General features: G+C 35.8%; 2 protein-coding genes across 2 annotated transcripts in view; one reads left to right on the forward strand and one right to left on the reverse strand.

Annotated features, from left to right (window-relative positions):
• LOC129227375 (synaptic vesicle 2-related protein-like) overlaps positions 1–26,396 on the forward strand; it is a 133,219-nt gene that overhangs the window by 24,074 nt on the left and 82,749 nt on the right. The gene's annotated exons all lie outside the window — the stretch shown is intronic.
• The window catches only part of LOC129227376 (synaptic vesicle 2-related protein-like), a 48,730-nt gene continuing 25,219 nt past the window's right edge, over positions 2,886–26,396 (reverse strand). Inside the window, exons 5-11 of the mRNA XM_054861925.1 lie at positions 26,279–26,352; positions 22,051–22,176; positions 19,269–19,380; positions 17,120–17,204; positions 14,991–15,080; positions 10,026–10,139; positions 2,886–3,043 (exon numbers count right to left, since the gene is read on the reverse strand). Of these exons, the coding sequence (XP_054717900.1) occupies positions 3,023–3,043; positions 10,026–10,139; positions 14,991–15,080; positions 17,120–17,204; positions 19,269–19,380; positions 22,051–22,176; positions 26,279–26,352 (622 nt within the window). The 3' untranslated portion in view covers positions 2,886–3,022. The remainder of the gene's footprint in view (positions 3,044–10,025; positions 10,140–14,990; positions 15,081–17,119; positions 17,205–19,268; positions 19,381–22,050; positions 22,177–26,278; positions 26,353–26,396) is intronic.

A 26,396-nucleotide genomic window follows, 5' to 3' on the forward strand; every position in this document is an offset into this window, starting at 1 on the left:
CAAAGATGCTTAGGCCTCGGGTGTTGAACTAAAGAATCAGTAACACGTGAAATATACCGCCAGCTTAGTCATTTCCAGCCGAAGACTGCAGTTTCGTGCTTATTAGCACTCATCAGCCCGGCATAGGAAAGTGACTGAGCTGGAGATGGAAAACCTCTTAAGGAAGCCAAGAGTGCGAAACAAACTGGTAGTTAATATAGAATTAGCAGACCAGACGAGTGACCGAACCAATGGTTCGGTTCAACTCGAAGATTGAACGCGAGGCAAGGTATATTCAGTAAATTACCGCTCATTAGCCAGGGCTAAAGCAGAAATACGTGAAATACACCGCCAGCTCAGGTATCGGCTGGAAATGACTGAGCTGGCGGTGTATTTCACGTATTTCTGCTTTAGCCCTGGCTATTGGGCGGTAATTTACTGAATAAAAAATCAGTGCTACAATCATTGGGAAAAGTGAAGCAATAAACTAAACTAATGGATACCCCAACAAAGTGTTATAATCCTAGAAACACTAGCTTCTCGTTAATTACTTCATCGGACCAAGGTAATAGAAGTCTTGGAATCACAGAATGCTAATGATTTAATTGGCCCGTTTTCAGGATACTTTCACAAAAAGTGCTGGCCGTCCTACTGAGAATTATCTTTCGTCCGATAGTTCTAACGACGATTTAGTTCAGTTTCTAAGAGAATTAATATCTGGAAAAGACCAGAGAAAAAGATTTTTTATGAGCCAAGATCTGCAGAAAACTTCCCTCTTAGTTGTTGACTTAATAGAAAAAAGACTTCATGAACAAGAAGAGTCTCGTGTAGGATTGGATGATAATATCGAACCTCTGTTGAACTCCCCAGTTTCAGTGTAAATAGAACCAGAAGGAAACGTAAAAATAAGCGCTGTACGTTAAATGAGATTTCAGACTTTAGAAAATATAAAGAGAACATAAGCAGTTACAAGAACATTCAACACCATAAAGTTGTTTATAAATACTTTTAACTGTATAACAAGTGATGTCTTTTTGCCGAAAAGAATATTTTTGTGCAATGCAAGTAGTATGATTCGACTTACTATCAAACATATTGTATTGCTGTCAATGGTATAAAGTGCCACGGAGAAATGACGGCTGAATAGGAAGCGGAAACAACATTTTGTAAAGTAAGATTAGCAAGAACACGCAAACAGTCAATTTTTTATTGTTAGCGCGTTCCCGCTGATTCTATAGTAAAAAATTAAGTGTCCTATTTCACTTCCAGTTCATCCACCATCTCTCAGTGGCACAAGTACTGTCCAACCACGGATTTTATGGAATTGGCAAACGTCTACTTAAGGCGAGTTCATCTGAATAAGGGGGGGGGGGGGGGTTAAGTAAAAATTTTATGCGCATGTTCCGCTCATTTGAAATAGACTCAGCTTAACTTAGAGGATAACATACATCTGCAAACGCTGATATCCCTAAAAACTAATAGATACGTCCATTTCCGCCTGTAAACCGGGTGTTTGCCTTTCCATACAATCCGTTGTCGGACAGTATACACAAGTAGGCTTTTAGGCTCCAAAATCCCCGAATGCCTGATAGTCCGTTGAATAGTTCGAACGCTGGGACCTGTTGATGCTCCAATGTTGAATCCTGCAACAATTTGAGGAAGAATTGCTCCTCCTTTAAGTTTATTGATGCCGTCAGCCATCTTCGGTCATTGTCATTCGCAATAATTTCCCGGCCGCCATTTTCTTTTTTTTTTTTTTTTCTTTTTCTTTTTTTTTTTTTTTTTTTTTTTTTTTTTTGTATTATTAGCTTAATTTCCTTTTGCAATTTTGTGCAATTATGTGTAGAAAATGTTTTTGAAAGTGTAAAATTTCGTATAAAACGGCATCTCTAGTTTTAAGATTAAACTCACTGATTTATGTCCAATCGCGAACAGAATAGATTGACATCAGATAAAATTAGATAAACATCGTTTAGACTAGGCAAGTTAGACTGACATCGTTTTTGCAGCAACTATTGAGATTTTTTAAAAATCTCAAATGAGCTAGCGTCATAAATAGTTAATTAATACCTAGATGGCGTCATAGGAATTTTAGTTTTGCCAGGTTTAAAGTTGTTTGTACCAAATACGAACTGATTAGCGGACTTAATTAATCGAATGCTAGTTACACTAATACTCATGGAAAACATAATGTTTTTAAGTGCATAACTAGCGTTACAAACACAGTGATAGCTTTTTTCTGATGCGAAAAAAAAACGTACAAAAAAGAACGAAATCAGACCTATAATATGTGCGAATAAATTATTTTATCAATCAATTACTAGTTTTGTTTATCTACCACTTTTAATAATAATTTCATGATTATTATTAACAGGTATTAATGATTTAAGCACGTATAATCATCAGATCTTCAAGTAGTTCAAGCAAGTCTCTCGGTTAGTGTAAGGGACTACATCAGAAAAGCAAATTAGCGCTTTTATCTAGGGGCCGAGAAAAACCTTTTTTTTTTCTGAATTTCGATTATGGTTAATAAGGACAAGGTGTCATTGGTAGATAAAAGTGCAAATTAAAAAATGAACTTCTTTGGACAGTTTCTTGGTCAGACGCAATTGCGTGAAGTTTTGACCAAATGCAGTTTTCTGATGTAAAATAAGAGATGACAGCATCGAATAGCACTAACTGCAGCTTTCTGCAGACACGCGTTTCAGCGTTATAAGGAACGCCTGTTTCAATGCAAAAGAAATGAGCTTATGGGTGAAAAGACATCCGACAAAAGCTTTTGAATGATTTTTGAGACACACTCTTTGTATTACTTAACTGTCTAACAGGAAAATAATGAGGTAACTTTAACAGTTCTTTTATTTAATATATAATGTACAAACATCGACCGTGAAAACCAATATCTTGTTGCTGCGATAAAATAAAACATTTCTTTCCGTGTATCAATTTTCAAGTATCATCCGTCCGCAAGTGTTAGCATTTAATGCGTCTTCGTCCAACTGTTTACGTTCTTTTATAGCTGCTATGGCCGGCAAATTTCCTTTTATTTGAATTTCAGCACATCCTGGAAAGGAAAAAAGCAATGTTCACATCAATTAAACAATACACTAAAACATGAAACTATTAACAAACACATGTCGCAGCCCAGGATTGATAATTGTTTTCAGTCAACTGTAAATGAAGCTGTGTCGGTGTTTAAGAAGCTGATTAAAAAAAAGAGCTTGTTTTCTTAGTAATCGTCCAGAAAAGGAAAATAGTGTGGTTCTGATAACAAGACGTCTGACCTTAGACCAATTTGTTTCAGCTTGTGGAAAAGAAGAGAAATTCTTATCTCCGTACAAGTTAAAATATTGCAATATGTTTTTGGCAAATTAACCCGGTTTTTCACATACCTAATTTAACAAATGATGTCTATTTATCCTTCTTCCCCCGGAGTTCAAATCATTACAGTCGGAACATATGGAGACCTAAACTTTGATGGGGTAAACTTATAATCTTTACCCACGCGATCGAAAGGAACTTCGAGAGAATCGAACATGAGTCGGGCAGTATAGTACTCCTACGACAAGATGTTACTTGTCAATTATGTGTGACGTAGGCAGACGCGATTTCATTTCCTAAAAAGCGGTAGAGTGGGGATGCACATTTTCATACAGACAAAAACGTTTAAATGCGATAGCTAAAATATTTATGTGTCTCTTATGTTTGGGGTCGTCTACAAATGATATCACGCTTTAGGGAGGGGGGAGGGGTTCGTGGAGTTGTGAGTTTGTGACAAGGGGTGGGAGGTGGTAACAAGAAATGTGACATCATACATTTTTTTAACTGCAATATGCTCATGGAAACAGTATAACTAGAGACAAGGGAACGGGAAAGGGTAACGTGAAGCGTGACACTCTGTGACAGATGGTGGAAAAAAGTGTGATATCATAGATACACATTCCCTTTGTATATTTTTATCTTAAATTTAGTTTTTAAAGGCAAAAAAAATCCTTCTCCTGTTTTGTAATCTCAATCGTTTTGTTTCGTAGCGAAAAACACCCACGCAATTTAAAGCAAGTCCTAGTAGAAAGTTTTAATTTAAAAAGCTCAAATTCAACCAGTTTATGACTGACTAGTGGCACCCGCACGGCTTCGCCCGTAATAGAAAAATTAAAGGTCTTTTGGTTCGCTTGTATATTTACAAATAATGTATGGTGAATTTTCTCGCCAATTGGCTTGTACCGACGTTACAGTTCCACGTTATGATCATTTCGTATCTCGCCAATTGGCTTGTGCCCATGTTACGGTTCCACGTTATGATCATTTCGTAATTTATGATAGCTTTTTTCTTAAAATTGGAATAAAAAAAGAACCACATCGAATGTTCGAAAAATCGCTTCTAGGTGCACACTCCCATGCTACATACTAACTTTGTGCCAAATTTCATGAAAATCGGCCGAACGGTTTAGGCGCTATGCGCGTCACAGACATCCTACAGATATCCTACAGACATCCTACAGACATCCTCCGGACAGAGAGACTTTCTGCTTTATTATTAGTAAAGAAGATAAAGAAGATAAAGTAAAAGTGGGATTGAAGCCGAAATCTATGTATTTCGAAGTCCAAAATGTGGTTTACAGTTGCTTTTTCATATTAGAAAGTAGTAACTACTTTTGTTCAGGGTGGGTCACCATTCCTATCGGGGTTTGGAAGGTTTATTAAAACAAACACATTACTAACACAGCAACCAAATTGTCTTTACTGGAGAAAGAAACTCTACTAATTTAATCTCCTAAACGTTCGATAGGTGAACCTTTTGTAATGCGGCAGATATCCAGTCTTAAGTCTAATTCTTCTATCACTCGTTGCAACATGTCATGATCTATGATCGTTCATTTCCCAACAAGATGGGGCACCCCCAATTGCTTAACAGATGTTAGCTATTTCCTCAATAATGAGCATCTAAGTCGTTGGATTTGACGAGGTTCAGATGAAGACAATAATCTTCTTCCGTGGCTTCTATGCTCTCTAGACTTTACTGAAGAAAGAAACTCTACTAATTTAATCTCCTAAACGTTCGATAGGTGAACCTTTTGTAATGCGGCAGATATCCAGTCGTGAAGTCTAATTCTTCTATCACTCGTTGCAACATGTCATGATCTATGATCGTTCATTTCCCAACAAGATGGGGCACCCCCAATTGCTTAACAGATGTTAGCTATTTCCTCAATAATGAGCATCTAAGTCGTTGGATTTGACGAGGTTCAGATGAAGACAATAATCTTCTTCCGTGGCTTCTATGCTCTCTGGACTTTACTGAAGAAAGAAACTCTACTAATTTAATCTCCTAAACGTTCGATAGGTGAACCTTTTGTAATGCGGCAGATATCCAGTCGTTAAGTCTAATTCTTCTATCACTCGTTGCAACATGTCATGATCTATGATCGTTCATTTCCCAACAAGATGGGGCACCCCCAATTGCTTAACAGATGTTAGCTATTTCCTCAATAATGAGCATCTAAGTCGTTGGATTTGACGAGGTTCAGATGAAGACAATAATCTTCTTCCGTGGCTTCTATGCTTTCTGGACTTTACTGAAGAAAGAAACTCTACTAATTTAATCTCCTAAACGTTCGATAGGTGAACCTTTTGTAATGCGGCAGATATCCAGTCGTTAAGTCTAATTCTTCTATCACTCGTTGCAACATGTCATGATCTATGATCGTTCATTTCCCAACAAGATGGGGCACCCCCAATTGCTTAACAGATGTTAGCTATTTCCTCAATAATGAGCATCTAAGTCGTTGGATTTGACGAGGTTCAGATGAAGACAATAATCTTCTTCCGTGGCTTCTATGCTCTCTGGACTTTACTGAAGAAAGAAACTCTACTAATTTAATCTCCTAAACGTTCGATAGATGAACCTTTTGTAATGCGGCAGATATCCAGTCTTAAGTCTAATTCTTCTATCACTCGTTGCAACATGTCATGATCAATGGTCGTTCATTTCCCTACAAGATGGGGCACCCCAATTATTTAAAAGAAGTTACCTATTTCCCCAACAATGAGCATCTAAGTCGTTGGATTTGACGAGGTTCTCATGACGACAATAATCTTCTTCCGTGGCTTCTATGCTCTCTGGACTTTGCTGAAGAAAGAAACTCTACTAATTTAATCTCCTAAACGTTCGATAGGTGAACCTTTTGTAATGCGGCAGATATCCAGTCGTTAAGTCTAATTCTTCTATCACTCGTTGCAACATGTCATGATCTATGATCGTTCATTTCCCAACAAGATGGGGCACCCCCAATTGCTTAACAGATGTTAGCTATTTCCTCAATAATGAGCATCTAAGTCGTTGGATTTGACGAGGTTCAGATGAAGACAATAATCTTCTTCCGTGGCTTCTATGCTCTCTGGACTTTACTGAAGAAAGAAACTCTACTAATTTAATCTCCTAAACGTTCGATAGGTGAACCTTTTGTAATGCGGCAGATATCCAGTCGTTAAGTCTAATTCTTCTATCACTCGTTGCAACATGTCATGATCTATGATCGTTCATTTCCCAACAAGATGGGGCACCCCCAATTGCTTAACAGATGTTAGCTATTTCCTCAATAATGAGCATCTAAGTTGTTGGATTTGACGAGGTTCAGATGAAGACAATAATCTTCTTCCGTGGCTACCATGCTCTCCGGGCTTAACTCCAAGTGATTTTTTTGCGGTGCTGTTCGAAAATTTTTTTTCGAAATGTCCTAAATGTTCGATAGGTGAACCTTTTCCCATGTGGCATGTATCTCAAGTCTAATTCTTGCTTCACTCCCTGTAACACGTCACGATCAACGGTAGCAAATGCGTTTGCAATCTTTTGCGTTAATCTACAAATCCTGGCCCACAGGGGGTACGAACACACGATCTTTCATGTAGTCCCATAAAAAAAATTGCGTAGGGTTAGGTCCGGAGAACGTGGTGGACACGGGAGAAGGTGATTGTCGTCATCAGAACCTCAACCAATTTAAGGCCCCTAAAGTGGAGGAGTTGACGCATCCGCCATTTTGGAGCAAACTTGATCCAGCGCTTCGTTGCAATAGTACTGCTGCTGATGTTTACATTTCTTTAGCATATGTTAAATTGAGTCAAATAAGTGGTTGTTCGGCTGTTAATTGTTCAAACAGCTCCAAGAAAGGATTTCAGATTTCCAGCAGATGCAGAAAGAAAAAAGAAAGGGATAATTAATAGCCGACGAAGTGACTGGCAGCCTGGAAATGGAGCTCGCTCGTATGTGGTTAATATGGATTTATTTTTCATGATTTTACTATCATTACGTTATAAATGCTCTGTAACCTTTGCTAGCATGTTGCAGTGTTCTACGCAATGTCTTTTATTCTGTAGTTCCCACTTGTGCGATCAGTACGCTTGCTCCCGCTTGCTCCAACATGGCGGATGCTTCGGCCTCTCCAGTTAGAGGGGTTCTAACCAAATCCAACGACCAGGTAGTTTGTTATTATAGAAATAGTGACGTAATTTGGACAATAAGGGAAGGGTGCACCATCTTGTTAGAAAATGAACGACCATTGATTGTAACAAGCTGCAAGGAGTGAAACAAGAACTAGACTTCAGATTCGATACCTGCTGCGTCCTGAAAGTTTCACGCATCGAGCATTTGTGTAACCGAACTGGTATTATTTTTTCCTCCAGTGAAGTCAACGTTGTTGCTGCGTTAGTAATATATTTGTTCTAATACTCCTTCCAAACCCTGAAGGGAATTGTGACACACACTGTTTTTCTCTTTTTAGCGTAAACCTTAACCTTATCTTGTACAAAATAAGTTCTTATAAATATCGGGCAATCCAAAAGTCAGGACCAACTTTTAAAATGAATAATTCGAAAACGAACAAATTTAAAAAAAATTGCGCTTTGCACTAAATGGATGGAATTCAGATTTTGTCGGCCAAAGGAACAAAAATTGTTCTGTTGGTTAACAACAGATGGCGCTGTTCAATTTCTGATCCAGGATCATGCAAGCACTAAACGATATAAATAGGAACAACGGTAGCAGGGAATGGTATTCGAAGCTAATATGCATCGAAAAGCTGTCTATAGTTGAAAAAGCCCGTTTAATTAAACTGTATTATAAGAACTATGGATACATAAAAGCTATAACGCCATCTGTTGGTTGAAAACAGAACTTTTTCTGTTTTGCTGCTACACAAAACCCAGCAACATATCGATTCGTTCAGTGCAAACCGCATCTTTTTATTTTCATTCAATTTCGAATTATTCATATTTAATGTTGGTCCTGATTTTTGGATCACCCTGTATAATCATTATTAGTGCACTGTAAGAAAATTCCGAAACGTCATGAATTACTTTAGGCCTTTGGAACAACGTTTTGGGAAGAAAAAGATTTTCATACATTTCCTGGAAAAATTAATTATCTTTGTCAAAACGTTTCCTGAATTACTACAAGTTGTACGAATGTAGACTTAGCAGTGGTGTGTAAAATGTTTTTAGCTATCAGTTTAAAGATTTATTGGACATACTTATCAATTGTATCGCCTTCATATCATGTCCAAGTAAGGCCACTATGTAAGGGAAGCTGACTCATCCAACATTTTGGTTCAAAAAAATTGCAGGGGCACAAAATTAGTTTGTGTAAAAAAGCCTCGTTGTAAAAAAACTGGTGTCCAAGCTTAAGCTGAGTTGCTTGATTGGTTTTTGATTATTTTATTCTGTAAATAAAAACGATTTAATTAATACAAGTTAAAAACAAATTAGGTGTGGAAATGACGTTCATAACAGTAAACATTTCTCGAAACATTTGTGAATTAAGTTGTCTTTCTAGATTTACCTTAAGTGACATTTTACTCAACTTCTCATCAATTGTTTTACGACATAGCAACCAGCGACTATTATAACGTATTCATGAATACTAGAAACAGAGTGGGAACCAAAGCTGTCTTGGAACAAAAAATGTCGGAAAAGTCGGCCTGTCCTTTTAGAGAGGTTCTGTGTACGATATTCTCGAAGCCACTAACAACCCAATGAGAGTGCAATGCAAGTTTGGATTCGTAGCTTTGCAAAGATGTTCAGGCTAGTAAGATGCGTTACACTTACTTGCAGTTACTGTCTTCGTTTTGGCCCTGGTAGCAATGACGCTTTAGAAGTTTTCCTGGTAAAATCAGGAAGGTGCCAAGCTAATATTTTAAACTAACCTCAGTTTTCTCTGAAATTTCCAGGTTTGTTTCAGATACATGACTGGCTTTTATTGGGCAGATTTCTGGATTCTTCAGAGAGATTACAGGACAATTTTAGGACGGCAACTGACTTTTAGCGAAAAACACCTCTGTTTTTTGCAGGCCCGACAAGAGGCCATGTCAGCCTAGTCGGAATCTAGGGGCCCAGGCCTTGGGGCGGCGACATTGGCGTAAAAAAAAGAAAGAAAATAAGGAAAGGATAAAAGAAAGGAAGAAAGAAAAAAGGCGGGGTGGACTCCGAACAAGAGAAAACATAAAGATTATGTTAATTTTACTCTTTTAGTATTTTTTATTGTGGCACTTAAAATTGAGCTAAGTTCTTTTATAGCAAGCAGTTTTGAATCCTCCCTCCCCTTTTTTCCCTTCTTTTTCCCCCCTTTTTTTCTTTTCTCCTTCTTTCCCCATTTCCTTTTCTTTTTTTCCTCCTTTTTGGGGGGGAGGGAGGGGCCAGGCCACATGACTGACAAGGGACCCGCCTTGGCTCTCTGCGGCCCTGTTTTTTTGCAAAATGTTTCTGGCAGGAGGCAATCTGTGTCTTCAAAACACATCGTCAAAGTTTAAAGATAAAAATATGAATTATGATCTATAACGCAGTATTTTGTTTCTGAACAAACGTGACACGTGACGGAGGGGAGGGGCTAAGCTGCAGTGTGACGCTTTGCATCAAAAGGGAGAAGGGGTCAAATGTGTTGCAAAAACGCATGATATCATTTATGGACACTGATCAGTCCCTGAGGTGCCATTCTCACAAAAAGAAGAAAAAACTCGTAAAAGTTGTATTATCTTTTCACGAAGCAAGAGTCTCACCTGGAGTTCGAGGCCTCTGGTTTCCCACGTAAGGCAAGCTGATGACACTGCACTGAAGAACATAAGAATTCCTATGAAACTCACTGGCAAGATGAAATTGTTGATTAATAAACCCTAGATGGAATGAAAAGCATTAACGAAATCCATAATCATCATATTCAATGAATAGGACTTAATTACAAAATATTACAAAGAAGAATAACAATATCTCACCAGATAAAAATGAAATCTTAGAGGGTAATGATGTAAAATTTAAAGGTCAAACATTAAAGGATGTCTTTTGTGAAATTTTAAAAAAAAACATGTGATTTACCACTTCATAAAGACACTGGGGATAATTTCCCACCGGGAATAACGATTTTTTGAGTGTCCATAATTCCCCCCGTCTCCGCTTAGAATCTCGCTTTTTAACTCTTTACGTTTTGTTCTAAAAAACGAGCTGATGTGTGCATCACATGATTTCTTTTTACTCCAATTTAATGTCATTTTCACATTATTGGCAGTTTTAATATGATTCAATAGTTTACTCTCTAAATATCACCAACAATGGCCAAATTGAAACCAGCTTTTTAAAAAAAAATTTAAAAAAATCGCCAAATTTGTCGCCAAGTTGGCGACAAAACTTGGCGACCAAAAGACTAGCGATATATTACCAAGTGCCCGCCAAATAATAACACCACTGGAATTTACATCAAAATTAACAATGATTTCCCCCAAAAAAGGGGCAAAAGACCCCTTTAGAAACCCCCGAATGCAACCAAAAGAGAAGGTGCACAACTAGACCCCACTAGGAGTCTACGTACCAAATTTCAGCTTTCTAGGACATTCCGTTCTTGAGTTATGCGACATACATACACGCATACACACATACATACATACACACATACGCACATACATACGTACTTACAGACGTCACGAGAAAATTCGTCGTAATTAACTCGGGGATCGTCAAAATGGATATTTCAGGTGTCTGTACGTTCCTAGGCACATATCCACGTGTGATCGGGTTGAAAAAAAAACTCAACATTCATTTCGGGGTGACCAAAATGGAAATTAAGGACGATTTTTGGGTGAAATTTTTTTCGCGAATACAATACTTCCTTTTTTGTAAAAGGAAGTAACTATGAAAGAAGATTGTTCTACAAATGTTGATTGTTCGTATTCGAATATTCAATTAGGTAGCAGACTGCAATGTTCGAAGGAAATTACAGGTTATAAAACGTTTAAATAGTATGTCTCCTGGAAGCATAACGAACCTCTGTGGGCAAAGCAACGTGGACATTTCACGAGAAATATTCTACACACACAAAACACACACACACGCACACAAAGAGCCTGTACAATGTGTACGAAACAGAAAATAGCGTAAAATTTACTTTTCTGAGCGTATCTTCATAATTATAATACATCACAGTTTCTCAAAGTATGGGCGGAGGTGCTAATTCACCAAAACGTACGAAATAAAACGAAAACAATTGCAATCGCAGGGCCATATTTTAGTTGGAAAAGCAAGCACTTGTAAGGACTAAGGAAGCGCATTTTGATTAAAAAAAAAGGATATGTTGATGTACACGGGGGGGGGGACATTGAAATATTTTGTTTTAATACATACTGCCAATTTAAGTACACTGTTAAAAATTCAGGAAGATTTTCTGGTAATTGTTCTTGTAAAATGGCGGACTTAACGCATCGCTGATTTTTACGGTAATTTACCGGCAAAATAAGCGATCCCAGCTCCAATTGGTTGCTGTGGCCTATCGAGGAAACCGTAAAATTTTGCAGTAACATTTGATTTTTATGGTAATAGTTACTGGCAACATGGATGCCAGTAACAATTACCGTAAATTTGCCGGAGGGTCGTGGTAGCCCGATCGGTAGAGTGTCGGATTCGGGACCGGAGGGTCCTGAGTTCGAACCTCGATGGTCGAAGATCCACCGTCGTCATTAAAGGGGACTGGGCGACGCTAAATATGCTCGTGGTCTCAATGTCTTCCAAGTGAAACGATACCTCTGGGGGTGCTAGCACCAGGTAGCTAATAGCTCCTGGTCTAGTTCTAAATTCTCATTAACTGTTTGATCTGGTGATGGTGCCGCCATCTATCGGTATAAAAAATAATGGAGGCAAGGCACTTAGTATGCAGTCCTCGACCTAAATACAGTTGTAGTCAGTTGTGACTCGGAATCGGAATTGGAATTTGCCGGAAAATTTTTAACAGTGTATGGAATTTTATATACATATGAGTGCTGTTATAATATTACTGACATTATGTCTCTAACACATGATTAAACACATGAGTACGTTTCCATATTTTCCTATTTAAAATTTTAATGCATCATTCATGGTAGCACTGAGAAGCAAGAGGATGTAAGTGCCAAATTAAATAAAAATTTGGAGATAATCAGTACAAATGGTAGGTGAACCTCTCCTCTGTAACGGGGCAAGAGATAGTACTAGTAGCCTTGATAGGTGGAGTTATGCAGCATGATTTAGAAAAACTTTTCAATGAAAGCCTACCTAAGGTCTGAACTTTAAATAAACGCGTTTCACTCGAAACTTCACTTATATACTTTTGCATCTCGCTTGAACATGGCTAGTATTTTTTGTTCAAACTACTATCAGTTCATTATTAGTACAGTGAAACCTGTGTATAACAGTACTGTTTATAACAAGAAACCTGTATATAACGATATTTTCCATGGTCCCAGCAAAATGTTAGCACAAATAATCAAACTGTTTATAACGATAACCTGTCAATAACAATATTTTTTAGGTCCCAACAGTATCGTTGTAGACAGGATTTACTGTAATAAAGTTGTAATAGAAATAATTTGATGATATTTATTCCTGTTTGTTGATTTTTAAACTAATGTTTACTACCCCAACCCAAACAATGATGTTAAGTAATGAAAAACTGGTCGTTAGTTCTGAAAAATATGTATGAAAATAAATAAATATAGAATAATACTAATACTACGTGGAAAGGAAAAGGGCAGTGTCTGCAGAAAAAAGTTATTGAGATACCTGAACACTGTAAAAACCAAAATCCGAGACGTTACACATTACATGCGGACGACGTTCCAGGATTTCACGGGTTTCCAACAACTTCCTGGGTAGGTTGTATCATGTGTCTCTGCGAAAAAATTTCCTGAATTGCTACAAATTGCATGAATGCAGACTTCTCAACGTTGTGTAAAAATATACTTAGCTACCAGTTTCAAAATAATCGTTTTCATTTACTGTTTTTCCATCAACTCAATTGCGACCGTTTCAAATTGACTGAGCCCCAAATAAGGACAAACTGCAATCTCTGGATACTGCAGCTTTATTAGGCAAATAATCTGTTAGATATTTGCTTCCAATTCGGCATTAACTTTGGCCACATATGCTAAAATGCACTAGAAACTTTCCTGGTAAAACAGGAGGGTATCAAGTTATTTTTGCAGACTTACATACTTTTACAAGCATGTAAGTTTTCTTGGAAAGTTTCTGCTTTATTCCAAAAACGTGACAGAATTTTTTTGGGAAAATACCTCGATTCTTCAGTGAGATTCCAGGCCAATTTAAGGAAGGTTACTGACTATTAGAGGAAACTTTCCTGCTTTTCGTTAGATATGTTACTGGCAGATTTTAGGAACATCAGCTGCCCATTATTTTACAGAAACATCGCTGAATTTTTTTAAAATGTAGAAAAACGATTTGGACTCTACTAACAATGGGGGAAATATTGAGATTTATTTTTTTATTTATTTATTTACTTATTTATTTTTTTGGCTTTATTTTCAGCGGAAACCAAATAAGCAAGCTTTTGCAGTAAGGAAGGAGTACAGTTAAAGACAAAAATGTAAAAGAATGAAAAAAAAAAATGCTGTTACTGCCTTTTTCCTTCTCACGGCAGAATACCTTAATACATATCAGAAAATAAGAATTCAATATTTATTTCCTTTGAAAGGGGTCGGTAAAGTTGGTACATTTTGATACAGGGAGCCTGTGAGGGGTCTGGGCTACGAGAACCTCTGAAATAAATAATGCATTTTTTTTTCTTTTAAGAGTGTTCAAAAAGTAGGTACGGTTTGAGCTGGGACGTCCACGGTGGTCTGAACTTAAAAAACTTCTGACATACAGGTAGGAAAACACTTACTGTAAAAACGAGTCAGAAACGTTAGTGGAAAATAATGGGCAGCTAATGTGTTCAATTTCTGCCAGTAACATATCTTGCAAAGACCAGGAACGTTTTACGCAAAAAGTTAGTAACGTTCCTGATAGTGTCCTTGAATCTTTTTGAAGAGAATTTGGAAATCTCCGCTGTTAAAGCCTGTCTGGAACCTTTAAGGGAAATTATGTAGGTCTAATATAAATTTATTAGAACCTTCCTGATTTGCTAAGAAAGTGCCAGAAGCATCAAAGAAATTATGCCGAAGGAGGAATTGCGAGTAAGAACCAAACATCTCCCTTGGCTGCAATTCTTGTCTTGTAAAGCTGCAGCTACCCGCTTAGTCAATCTGAACGGGCCGTACTCAGTCTTACGCCGATTTTTAAACCGCTAAACAAAAATATTTTTCACAACAGCCTGCATTTGTGCAACTTGTAGCAATTTAGGAAACTTGTTTTCAAAGATAAGTGATTTTGCGGTGAAATAGATGAAAACCCGGGAAATCCCGAAACGTTCCTCGGAAATAACCACTGACGTTTAGGATTTATTTTTACAGTGCTTTTACGACGCCTTTATTTTTTCAAAAATTTGAATCGGAGAAAATATTTTTCTGGTCAAATTCCATTAGCTTGATGTGTATATTTCTATTATACACCGGAATTTAAAAAATTTTACACAAAATGTAACAATTAAACAAAAGGCGGTCTCGTAGACATAAACATATCAATTTTTTGAATATTTATTAACGTTAAGCAGGTCAATTCCAAGGTAAGAGTTTGAAATTTATCATCACAGTTCAAACATAAAATATTACCTGAACTGCATATGAACTAATCAGTTGCCCTAGATAATATGTAGCTGTCTCCAAACCAACAGATAGTCCTCTCTGAGTAGTGGGAAATGCCTGCGAAAATGAACAATAAATTAGATGGTAAGTGATATATGACTGCGGAAATTACGTTTGTAAAAAATAATTTCAAATTTCGTTTCGATTTGTTTCCACTTAATATAAAAGCTCAATTGCTTGCAGACTTTCCAAGAATAATGGTGTGAAATTTGTTTAAAATCATTGTATAAAAAGGTCATAGGTTTTTTGAGACAATTTACTTTTCTTTTTAAACTTTTCAAACATTAAGTATAACAGAAAGATTTCAATTAACTGTTAAAACCCAGACCTTGTTAAATGCATGTAATGATTTACTGCATTCCCAAAAAAACATTTACAAAAATCGTGCTTCAAAATCCTCAAAACATTACTTTTCATTAAAAAGAAAAGAAAAAAAAATTGGGGTTTACTTGGTATGACAGGATAGTAATTCATGACAGTTTAGTGAGGTGAGACAGTGCAGTAGGGAGAAATCGGTTGTTTATCCAGATCAATTATTGATATAATATTTGTAGATAAAAACAAAACACAAAAGAAAATGGGAGAACGTTTCTGCTTTTGCTTTAGGATTTTGGGGGATTTAAATGAAAACTAAGAGCAGCAAAATACAGTCAATTAACACGTTTAACCCAAGACTGCGGAGTAAAGAGTCGTAGTCGGAGAGTCGGATTGATTTTGAGTTAAAAGAATCGGAGTCGGAGTTAGGAATCGAAGATTTAAAATTCCAAGAATCCGAAACAATTATATTCCCGCTAAGTCTGCATTTCTGTCAGTGCTTGTGAAGTCAGAGTCAGATTAATTTTGGGTTAAAGGAGCTGGAGTTGAAGATTGTAAAATTCCAGGTCTCGGAGTTATCATTGTTTGGACGGCATAACTATTATTTCCAACATGTAGTTTCTAACAAAAATCCAACTTTATGATAACAGCGCCTTGGAGAAAGAGTAGCACTTTAAATATGTTCACTTCTAGTTTGTCGATGCAAAAAAGCAGTTTATAGAGATTAATTTTTCCAATATTCTCTAAATAATGCCAATAGCTCCAGATTGAAACCAAATTCGAAATATTATCTTTATTTCGCCAAAATTTGGCCCAACTTGGCGATATATCGCCAGTTTGATGACAAAACTTGGCTACTAGAAGCGTGGCAATATATTTCCAAGTGTTCGCCAAATTGTAACATTTCTTGAGTTTGCACTGAAATTAATACTGATTTTCCCCAAAAAAAAAGGTGTAAAAAGCCTTTAGGAACGTCCTAACGCAACCAAAATGGGAGGTGCACAGCTAGACCCCACTAGGAGTATGCATACCAAATTTCAACTTTCTACGTCATACCGTTTTTTCAGTTGTGCGAGATATGTACATACGCACGAACAGACGTCAGGAGAAAACTCGTGGTAATTAACTCGGGGATTGTCAAAATGAACAATTCGGGCAAAAAAAAAAAAAAAAACGACATCTATTCAGGTGTGAGTAAAATGGATATTTAGTCCGATATTTGAGTACAAGTATTTCCTTTATTATGTAAAATGAAGTAAAAATCTAAATAAGTAGCAATTAAGAGAACATACTAAAACACTTTTCTAAATGCATTAAGTTTCCGCCCTCGTGTACCCATTATCTAAAAATAAGATCTTAAAATCAGCCAAAATTTTATGAAAAACTGTTAAATTGAGCGAATTCCGATAAGTAATGGAATACATCTTTCACACGTTTTGCAGATTTACGGCCACGTGCAGGCAGTTTATACCCGTATTTACCTTTAATTTAATGCCACATCTTTAAATTCGGCTCTTTTCTTAAAATTTTCTACAAACGTTAAGAGCTTATTTCTCGAAGAAGGGACACGAAGGCAAATGATTTTAGGCTCAAAATTAATTTTTCTCCATATGCTCTTTCGATTTTTTCACCAGTGAATGTATTAGTTAAAGCGATTTTTGGCCGGTAACCCTGAGTTGAGTGGTTGACTTGTTCGAACACAACCTTGCAGTTCGTAGTACAATGCGATTGGTGCATATTTTTGTCCAATGAACTTAATTTGAGATGAAAAAAAAAATTACTTCTGCCGTCATAAGTAGGAGCATGTCGAACTGGCTGATGAGAAGCGTCCTGGCACAGAAGAAGAAGGCAATGGGCATAATGGGGCTGGAAGAAATGTGAATTTTATTCAAAAGACAGACGGAAATAAAGTTTGAAAAAGTTATGATTTCAATGCAAATTTTAATTTCAATAATTTGACTATTGATCAAATATTCATCAAGAGTAAAATTCACTACAGGAATGAATTGGTAAGTCAGATCTTTCATGACAGTGGTTCCCAACGTGTGGGTCGCGACCCCAGTTGGGATCGTAAAGCAATTCTCATGGATTCACGACGTTATTCCTTACTTTCTAACTTTATAACACTCGTATTGCCCAATTTTAAAACTATTACAGATAAAAAAGAGAAGCATTCTTTTTATTATAACTAGTCAGCTAATCCCCCTGCTCGCTAACGCTCGTCAACCGCCGGAACAGCTCTGTAAAAAAATTCCGAAACGTAACTGTTATTTTCGTGGAACGTTAGAGGCATTCACAGGTTTTCACCTATTTCCCCGTAAAATCAAGTATCTTCGCAAAAACGTTTCCAGAAATGCTATAAGTTACACGAATGCAGACTTTTAACTGTTCTGAAAAGTACAGGGTGTCCTGACAGGGTAGCATCAAAAAAATATTTTAAGTCACGAGTAAAATTTATTTTTAAACAAAATATATTTCGAAAATAAATGTTCTGCAGACAAACTTACATTTTTACCTTTCTATCTTCCCAGTGGCAGTCCAGAACAGAGATCAGGGGTGCCCACCTAGGGGGAGGGGGTCATGGCGCAGACTGCGCAATTGAAATTTTTAGGGGGATGTTTTTGAGGGGTATTTTCCTCAGTTTGTTATGGGCTTCTTGGTATAGGGGGTGCGCCTTTGCCCTAAGGGGAGGGGGGCACCCCTGCATATATAGTACTTACAGGGTGTTCTGAAACAAAATGACTGTTTTAAATTATTTATAACGGGAAAACAGTTAATAATAAAGAAATAACTACTGCAGAAAATTCATTTGGTGGGCTGTAAAAGTTTTTACTACCTAGCGTTGCAAACTTTTGTTCAACAATTTCCCAAGAGATGGCGCTGCAGATAGTAAGCCTTTAAATCAAAGAAAGAGAGAAAATTTCATCATACTTAAAAAAAAAAAATTAATATCAACAACATTTGTTCAAAATTTCATAACGTTATTTTTAAAATGTCTACCGTCAGCTACAAGCACATGTCGCAACCGGAGAAAAATTAGGTGAATTTCAATTTTTCGTTTTTGATTTACGTGCTTATTACCTGAAGCGTCATCTGTTGAAAACTTTTTGAACTAAAATTTTTGAGTTCACGGGAGGGGGGGGGGATTTACAGCCCATTGCATGAATTTTCTGTAAGAATTTGCTTTTTATCAATAACCGTTTTCCTGTCATACATTTTTGAAAAGAGCCAGTTTATTTCAGGCCTGTGCACTGTAAAAAAAATCCGGATTGTTACTAATTATTTTCGTGGAACGTATAACGGAATTTCATTTTTTTTTTAATTCTGAGAAAATTAAGTTATCTTTGTTAAAAGGTTTCCTGCATTGCTAGAAATTGCACGAATTTCTTGCAATTGCACTCACTGTTGTGAAAAATAATTTTAGCTACCAGTATAAAGATCAGCTGGGCGTATTTAATAAGAGTATCCACCTTGATGTAGATTCATGTTACTTGCTTGCAATTCCGTCTGGGTTTTGGCCTTGTTTAGACTAATGCTTTTGGTGCGTTCTTGGCAAAGCAGGAAAGTGCCAAGCTGTTATGCTACACCAATTTAAGTTTTCTCTGATGGTTCCATAGAGCCGACTGACTTTAACCTAAGCGATTACTGAATTCTTCAAAAAGAGTCCAGGGTAATTTCAGGAAGGTTACTGACTTTTAGCGGAAACGTTTCCTGTTTTTTGCAAGATATGTTACTGCCAGAAATTGAGCACATTAGCTGCCCATTATTTTCCAGGAACGTTTCTGAATTGTTTTTATAGTGTACAGGGGTTCTAAAACAGGGTCGCGGGTTGTTTTAGTGTCAAAAAGTTGGCCGCAATGCGCAAAAAAGGTTGGTAACCACTGTCCTGTGATTCCTTTTCAAGGACTTATAAAAGATTCAGTGACTCACTCGCTCGTCGGGAGAAGCAACAGAAACGTGAAGAGTGAACAGAGCAGGCAAGATGCGGACAGCAATATTTTCCTGTCGATGACATCCACCAAGATGAAGAAGATGAGAAAACCTTCGGGAAAAAAAATCAGTGATTATTTTTATCTACTTGAAGCACTGCGTAAATAATAATTTCAGTATTTTACTATTAACACTTTAACCCTCTATTTCCCAATGTGACTCTGACGTCACACCGAAGTTCATCATTATATTTCCTCATTGGAGCATTTTTCTTCTGTTGATCAGTGTGACTTGAGTGGTACAATATGGCTGCTTTGCGTTTAAATTGCTGGTACTGACGCAAATTAATATTTTAGTCGGAGTCACAAACATATTTAGAAACTAATCGCGACACCCGGATTTCACGACACTCCGGATGTCACGTCACTTTTTCAAAGTCCCGAACTTATGCCATATAATTTTATTGTTAAGTAGCTCCGGATTTTACGACAGTCTTTTAGTTGCACTTTCGGTTACGACGACACTTCGAGCTGCGCCGACTGGATCAAATATTTCTTTCAATTGTTAAATTTTCATTAAAATAATGAAAACTTCTGGAAATGTTTGTTGTAGGAACTTCGGACTCTGACAAGAGATTTGACCAGGCACCTCAAGAATTGTGAGGGATAAGTAGTTAAGTTCTGAAAGGTACAGGTTTCCGACTTTGAAAAGAGGGACAATAGAAAGGAATTCAAAGCAGGTATATTGTAATACTGGACGAGAGAAACAGCAGGAGAAGAGAAGGACTAAAGCTACCTTAAGCTGTAGGTGGTCACTACAAGCTTCTCCCATGAGAGAAAAATATATAAGAGCTCCTTCCTCATTAGATTGAAAAGGGATACACAACTCTAAAGTGGATAAAAGAATTAGAAAGTGTTTTTTCACCTTCGAAAGGTGGGGCCTTAGACGTCAAAACCTAATCAAATTGAGGACAAACGTGAAGAGTCTTGAATTGGTTTCTTTCTTGCTGATACTTTCGTGGAATGGTGGAGTGTTAAAAATACTATTGAAAAGTTAGTTTAGTTAGAAAAGTTTTTAGTTACACAAAAAAATCGTAATAATAAGTGAAGATTTTTTCAAAATAATGTTTGTTATATCCACCAATAATTTAAATTTATATTAGTTAAATCTAATTTAAAATGTATATAGGTACTATTAATTTCTTTATTAAATCTAATTTTAATGTTAACTAATGTTTAATTATGAATTTTTGAACTATTCCGGTTATGACGTCGCTCCGGCTATGACGGCACTTTGTTGACAGTCCCAAAGGTGTCGTGAAAACGAGGTTCGTACAAGAAATTTTAAAAACAAAAATTTTTCTCATGCCCGTAAAATGCATTATTTTGAATTCAGTGGCCGATACAAGGGAAAGGTCATAGGGTCATAACCCACCTTAAACCGTCGACACTATTATGCATCCATGTTGTGTTCAAATAATTTCTGAGTAAAACACAAACACGTGAAGCAATCTTTTAATTCATCAAAAAATTTAAAAGTAAGCATTTGAAATACTGCTGGGTGATTCTTCAAAATCCTAACAATATTATGTCCCAGTAGCCTAACACAAAAATTGTTAAACTCAGAAAGTGTTTTCATTTTTTTAATAGTTAGAAATAACTTACCTGATGTTATTCTACTCTTATTAAAACAATAACTCATTTAGATTTTTCTACAAAATTTTTTAAATAACCAGAGAGTCACACTTTTGGCATGTCCCCATCCGTTTTTCAAACGAACTTAAATTATTTAAAAATTTTACATCAACATTCCACAAATTCAATTTTTAGTACAAAATTAAGCATACTTAAAGGTGTTAAATAGCATTCTTCAAGTAAATTAAATTATTTAAATCATCAACGTACATCGTTTTAAGATTTGTTTTTTAAATTAAAGCATACACTGCAAAAATGAAAATATTTCAGTTATAACTTTTTAAAAATAGAGCGTTGAAGGTTAACTTCCCACAAAGATAGGAAATATTGGAGCCGAATGAAAACGGAAGTTGCGTCAAAAAATAGTGACCGTTTAGAACACCAACATCATCAATATTTTGAAGAATTTTAGTTACGTCACGGGCATATTAATAAAATTTAGGGGCTGACGTAGGAATGACAGTTAATTTAAAAATGTAAATTTTGCCAGGAAAACTAAAAACACGTGGACTACGTGCCATCTTCCATCGCTAGTAGAAATTAAACCATTTTGCCGATTGGCTTATTGTTATTATTCCATACCACTAAATTGAGCGTTTAATTATTTACCAAAAAGTCGCCCGTCAAGGTATGAAGGGTGAAAATTGCTTCTACTCTTCTACATTTGAACGAAGTCATTGCCTATTTGGTGATATTTTGATAGTTGAAATTTTAACCCTAACTCCAGAGGATTAACCCTGAACTCCAGTATGTAGCATTCATTGTTGACCATTTTTTCGTTTCTTCATTCCCCTGAAATGACACAGTGTCTTACCAGTAAAACAGTTAAGTTACGGGATCGAGTTCAGCCTTGTCACAGTAAAGCCTTTCCCTGCATGTTAAACATTACCAAAACATATTATCAAATTATCATGCCGTGGCGCGAGTGTCATTGTTGAAATATGCGGGTTACTCGGTCATCGGCTATTATTTATATTAGTATTTTTTCTTTAAAAACTCAAAGTTTGACTTACTGTCTTCCCCATGTCAGCCCCTCAATTATTTATTACTTCAGAAACAGATACCAATTTTATCATTTCTGAACTTACCTGGGAAATCCAGCGCATTCGTCCACAAGATTTCTATAAATTCTGTTGTTTCCATTCCTTTCAGGCAGGATATGGGAAGAAATCTGTCGCTGAGAAAGTTGTCGGTTGTGTAATTCATGTCTGTAACTGGAAATGAAGAGCCTATCATACACCATTAAAATGAACACTTACTAGTACAGTCGAACTCGCTTATAGCGAGCCCTGTTTAAACGAAAACTCGGATTTAGCGAGGAAATCAAAAAGATTTGATTAGTATAATGTAAAATCTATGAGAATAAAACTCACTTTTAACGAGAAAAACCCCGCTTAAAGCGAGCAAAATTTTTGTAATTTATAAAATGTCTATTGATTTCCTCATCAGAAAACAATGGGGTTGTTTCCTTCAGTCAAAAGTAGTACTTTTAGTCACTGAAATTGAAGATAAAGAATAAAGAATAAGCAAAAAAAAAAAAATCATGGACCCAGAAAATACTTTAATTTTCCCAACAGTTATTTTTTAATTAATTTTTTTTTAAGGTCATATTTTTCAAACAAGTCGTGGTCTAGATGACGTCACAAATGATGCTTTTTAGCCCATCTTTGTACCGCGTTTCCACGTTATGATAATCAAGAAGCGAATTAAAATTGCGCTCTACGCTTGCTATCAACCATATCGTTGCCAGTACACGTGAGTAAAGATGCGAATTAAATATTTTGGTCTGAGAATGGCAACACAGAATGGCATTTCATCATTTGTAATGTCATCGGCAAGAAATGTGAACAATAAAAGATCACCGATTTAAGTAATTTTTTAAAAATATTAAACTTAAACAAATTATTTAAAAAATTGTTAGATACTATATTTTTAAGCATGCTCCTTCAGAAAAAAAACTTTCAAAACATTGGAAACGACCCCATTAAATTTTTCGAAAAATCCATTAACATTTTGAATTCAACCGAAAGTTGGAGATAAGACATAAATCATGAGCAAATGGTGACACGGCCTTTTTTTTTCGCATTCATGGAGTAGACGAGCATTTAAAAATCATATATTTGTTGAAGAGAATGTTACCATCATTCCGGATCAAACCAATATATTCCAATTAATCTTAAAAACAACGTATAAATCACAGTTGAAAATAAATAAAAAAAAATCACAGCTATAAAAGTGTAATTTCTTATTTCTAACACCGTGAGAATTAGTTTTCTCCATGAACTACAACAGCATTAGCACAGTTCAACAACAACCCAAACTAAAAATTCTCTTAAGGGCCATTCCACCGTCACGTGCGGGACAATCGGACTCTTATAATTTCACCAACATTTTGTCGTAAATTTTAATTTCATTTTAATTAAACAAGAGTAAACATATTTTTTATCCTTACATTTGATGCAAAGATAGTCCTGGCACAGTATTATTTTTGTTAAATAACTTAGCTTCTTAAAATTCAATTAATTTGCGTGCATCACATTCGGGACATAACCAAAGTCAATTTCTTGTAGTTTGCTGTATGAACTACTTAATATCTTTGCACTATTAATAAAGCAATGACGAAATAAATGGCAGGTTTTTAAAGCTAAGGTTCCAGCGTAAAGGAAACTCATCTCATTTGTTAAGAAATGATAATTTCATTAGTTGAAAAACAATTTTGTATTTGGCCATTCCTCTGAAAACGGTCATTTTGTTCCCGCACGTGACGCCTGTTGCATATTATTAAAAATAAATAATTTTAAAAGGTAGTGACAAACTTGTTCGCTTAAGAAGTCACACATACATTTGTGATTTATTAAGAAACAACATTTTGTTCATTACGCTTTTAGAATATTATTTTTAATGATATTCATAAAGCGTCACGAGCGAGAAAAATGACCGCTTTCCGTGGAATGACCTTTAAGCATGCCCATAAATAGTCAAGCAAAATTAAGTATTTCAGCTATGGGCACATATATGACTAAAATTGATTTTTTGTCCATTCTTTTTCAACATTATTTATTTAGAATTCACAACTCCAATAAATTATAATGGGTGCTGCAGCCACTGTCTAATGGCGGATGAAAAAGGTAAAACAAACAAATGCCGTAACTTATAATTTGCTTTGACGCTTAGTGAATGACAGTAATTTTTCATCGTGTTTGTGGGATGCTTTCTTTTCTGTTCTTCTGAAATTCCATTACATCATAAACTGTCTGAAGCCTGTAATTTACCCCAAAGAAAACACGTGGAATGGAATGTTTTACCTTTTTTCTTTAGTATTATTAATCACCGCAAGGTAGCGTATTCGAGCTCTGGAGTTGCGAATTGTTGATAAAAACGTGAGCTAGATTTGGCAGACGATAAATAAAAATGCAGTTGTAGTACTATTCGCAACTCCAGCGCTCGAATACGCTACCTTGCGGTAATTTACAAAACTGCCGGAAAAACTAAAACTTTGCCACGTTGCGTTCCATGTGTGTCTGTTGACGTAAACACAGGCAGTTTGTTCTGAGTATTTATTAACGCAATCGATGTGTCTTAGTTCGATTTCTGAAGTTTTCAGCTACAGAAATTGTTTCGTCCCTTAGTAGTATTCTCGAACGTCTCAGAATAATGTTAGTTGTCCTTATTTCCTTCTAAAATGTGAGTTGATTGAGAATGGTTTAAGCGAAAACTCTGGATTAACAAACTTGGATAACATTATACAAGGTAAAAAATTTTATTGTTTTGTATGAATTTGTAAGAATATGTGTTTTTTTTAAATCTTAAATTAATTTAACTAACCATATTTTACAGCAGCATTCAGTTGGAATTGACAGTATGCAAAATATTTTCTTGAATATATTATCGTAGAACAAAATGAAAAATGTTTAACCGAGAAAGAATTTGCTTTATTCCTTTTATTCTCAGCTGAAAGGTTTCGCCAAATTTGTTTAGGGTTATAGCTTTAGTATTGTGCGAGCGAAGTAACCTTGGCGAGATTTCGCGTTTTTAGTTAAACCATTTTTAATTTTTATCATGAGTGGAATAAAATGGTAGTAGAATTACAGAATTCGATAAGTTAAAAGAAATAATGGTCATTCAACTGAAAAGAAAAACTACTACCATAATTCCGTGAGAATTTTGTTGATGATTTGCATAACATGACAAATTTAGATCGTAACTCAAAAATTAGAAACATCGAAACAGAAAAATTTTAAATTAACCGATTTGGGAATTTGAGAGAAATAACTCAGCTACAAATGCAAAACAATAAGCGCTAGCCAAGCAAGGCAAAGAAGTATCATCTTCTTTTGATAATAGTTTGTAATGTCATATTAAATTTTCTAGCATTAATTGCCTTTCTTGTCAGGCCGCAATTATTATTTAGTTTTATCAATAATTGATAAATATCGAATTCAACATCGTGGAAATGGCTGCTTAGAACTACGAACTACGTAGTTTGCATTAATGTTTGACGTTTAGTAATGCTTCTTGAATTCTAATCTCTTTCTACGTGGGCCAAAATATCCTCAGGACTTAAAATATTGATTTAAAAAGGATAAAACAAAAAATAAAATCATACATACGAACAAAAATCACAACACTTTTAGCATTTTCTTCGTTACCACATGCGTTTGTTTTAGTTTTTTCGTCCGCCATTAGACAGTGACTGCAGTGCCCCCTATAGTTCGTTGAAGTTGCGAATTTATTTACTTATTATTGTTGTTGTAGTTCAGAAGAACTTTTCAAAAGCGATTTGTTAGTTATTCATTTTTTACTTTTAATGCGACTCGAATTGGTAAGTTGAAGTTTGATTATATTGAAGAAAAATAAGTGTTTTAATATGGTTGAATTCTTTTGCGGGATAATTTATGAAAAGTAGTGAATTCAGTTAGCATGACCATTTGTAGTTTTCAAAAAAAAATCTCAGCTATATAAAACTGCAATTTCTAATTTATAACACAGTGAGAATTAGTTTTCTTCATGAACTACAAGTGTAACAGCACAGTTCACCAACAATCCAAATTAAAAAATCTCTTAAATATGCCCATAACTTTTACCCAAATTCTATTTTTAAAAAAGATCCTTTATAATTATTTACCAATGTTATGAGTCTCGACTATTGAAACTAACGTTACTTTGTAACTCTAACGTTAGGCTGGCTTTGATGTACAGAGATAGCTTTTTTTGTTAGTAGTTTCATTCACTGTTGTACGCCATTCTTTTCATTTTTCAACTAATATAACCATACACCTTTTACTCGAATATTTTAAAGAGAAAGTAGAAACTTACTATTTTGAGTTCCGTAACGAGTTAGATGCGGCGTCATCATGTCTAAGCCGTAGTACGCAACTCCTGTAGCAACCCTGCAAAACAAAATATTGAATAAGAATATTTATAAAAAGTGTAT

Source organism: Uloborus diversus, chromosome 8 (assembly GCF_026930045.1).
Source record: "Uloborus diversus isolate 005 chromosome 8, Udiv.v.3.1, whole genome shotgun sequence".
Taxonomy (NCBI): domain Eukaryota; kingdom Metazoa; phylum Arthropoda; class Arachnida; order Araneae; family Uloboridae; genus Uloborus; species Uloborus diversus.